Source organism: Pteropus vampyrus, unplaced genomic scaffold (genome assembly GCF_000151845.1).
Source record: "Pteropus vampyrus isolate Shadow unplaced genomic scaffold, Pvam_2.0 Scaffold461, whole genome shotgun sequence".
In the NCBI taxonomy this organism is placed as follows: domain Eukaryota; kingdom Metazoa; phylum Chordata; class Mammalia; order Chiroptera; family Pteropodidae; genus Pteropus; species Pteropus vampyrus.
The window spans coordinates 2,494,658-2,496,776 of NW_011889242.1; the positions used below are offsets into that span (position 1 = coordinate 2,494,658).

The following is a 2,119-nucleotide window of genomic DNA, read 5'->3' on the forward strand; positions in this document are numbered from 1 at the left end:
CCACTTTCATGGAGGGGCAGGGGGACAAGCTTAGCCCAGCATGGATTCCAGGGCTGGAGCCCCCACACTGCCCAGCTGCTGTCCTCCTGAGCCTGGATCCTAGTCCTCTCTCTTTCCCTCAAGGAGCCGAAGGCCGGGGCTCCCAGCACAGCGGGTGACGCCAGCCCCGTGGTCAGCAAGCCTGGGCCTGACAATCCTTTCGTGTGCTCTGTAATTTGCCCCTGGAATCAGCCATTAAGTCATCTGCCAGCTGATGCCAAGGATAAGGCCCATATCGGCCACTGGCATCTGTGGCCCAGACTCCCTGGCTCTGCTGTGGCTTTGCCACATCAGCCTCCAGTCTGGCCCGATAAGGAGGGATAGAGCACTGCAGGTGCCCGGGCAGTGGTGTGACCTCACAGCCTTGTAACCAGTGTGAGTGCGCAGCTGCTGTTATGAGCTCCCATCTTATCAATGAGGACACTGAGGCATGAGTAGGTGACCAACCCCAGGAATCAATGTCATCTTTGGGGCTTCTCTTTTGCCCCGTCCCCTCTCTCCTCCACGGCACACAGAAGCTGTGGGCTCTGTGCCGTCTCAGACATCGTGGAATTGCATACAGATCTGCTCCAACACACATAGATAGGTCGAGCCAGTGAAGGGCAGGGCGATGCCCACAGGTCCAAGCCGTAGCCCTACAGGACAGTCTGGACATGGGGGTCTTATGAAGAGCACAGAATACTGACTCAGGGGCAGTGAGGCTGAGGGGGTTGGGTTTTAAAATCCCACACAGCTAGGGGTGGAGGTGGGGCAGCTCCAGGACACTGTCCCCACCCACCAGAACTTCGCTGCTTGGGAGTTCAGATACCTAGGCACACCTGGGTCTCCACATCTGGCCCCAAGGCTGGTGGCTGGGTGGGAGCAGGCGCAAGGGGTGTTATCGCAGAGCTCCCCTTCTTACTGCTTGCTGCCTAGCTCCAGGTTAGCCCTGGGGCCCTGCCTTCCGAGGCTCCGCTGCAGGTAGTTGGGGCCTGAGTGGGGGAGGGGTGGGGTGGAGGGCAGTTTCTGGTAGTTCTTTTCTCTCTTCCCCTTGGGAGGCTCCTGAAATTCCCCAGAGGCAACCCGGAGAGCCCAGCAGCGTCAGCAGAGTTCCCCTTCAGATCTGGCCTGTGACTTGGGGAAGTGCTTCACCCTGGGCCCCTGGGGTTTCCCTGGGCTCCAGGGAGGGAAGAAGCCTGGCACCACTCCTACCTAGAAACTCACCGTGGCTCCAGCCTTTCCCACCTTTCCCAGGCTGGAGTCATCCTCACCCGGTAGCCCAGGGTCTTGGCCTCAGAGAACCATGTTCTGGCCTAGGTTGGCCACTAACCTGCTGCCCAATCCCCGAAGTGGGGGAGGGGGTAGGGGACATCAACCCCTCTGGCCCAAGGTCTCCAAGTAGAAGAGAGACTGCACCCTTCAGTGTAGAAATCACTGGTAGAAGCAGGCACAAGTCAACTTTTGCTGTGACAAATTCCTGGGGGTGGGGAGGAGTGGAACATCCTGGAAGGCACAGGGAAAAGAGAGAGGAAGCTGGGCGAGGGACACCACAGCCGAAGTCCCTGGGAAGGGGGATGTGCATCTGAGAAGCCAGTCCCCAAGGCATGAGAAGCGCGCAGAACGCCAAGGGGGTGGGCGCGCTCTTCCAGGCTGCGGCGGAAAGAGGGGGTGTTTGGGCCGCACTGCCCCCGGCACACACCTTCTCTCAGGAGCTAGTCCCCGGTCCTCCCCAAGCGCATCCGCCCCCAGTCCCGGGCGACCCGCCCGCATGAGGCCGCAGGGGCGGCGCTGGCGCCTTCCTGCTCTGCCCTTGTATGGTGGCTTGGGGGCCGGGCCAGGCTACTTAAGGCTGGGCTGCCAACAGCTGCCGGAGCAGACGGCGGGGCCGCGCGGAGAGCTCGGGGAGAGGGAGGAGTGGGGAGCAGAGGGGAAGCGCAGGAAGAGGCCGGAGCCATGGGGCTGGAGGAGGCACGAGAGCTGGAGTGCGCGGCGCTGGGCGCGCTGCTGCGGGAGCCGCGGGAGGCCGAGCGCACGCTGCTGCTCGACTGCCGCCCCTTCTTGGCTTTCTGCCGGCGCCACGTGCGCGCCGCGCGGCCCGTGT

The 2,119-nt window shown here is 62.5% G+C and overlaps 1 protein-coding gene across 1 annotated transcript in view; it reads left to right on the top strand.

Annotated features, from left to right (window-relative positions):
* The first annotated feature begins 1,904 nt into the window (after positions 1–1,904).
* The window catches only part of DUSP2 (dual specificity phosphatase 2), a 2,097-nt gene continuing 1,882 nt past the window's right edge, over positions 1,905–2,119 (top strand). The window contains exon 1 of the mRNA XM_011382032.2: positions 1,905–2,119. Within this exon, the coding sequence (XP_011380334.1) occupies positions 1,972–2,119 (148 nt within the window). The 5' untranslated portion in view covers positions 1,905–1,971.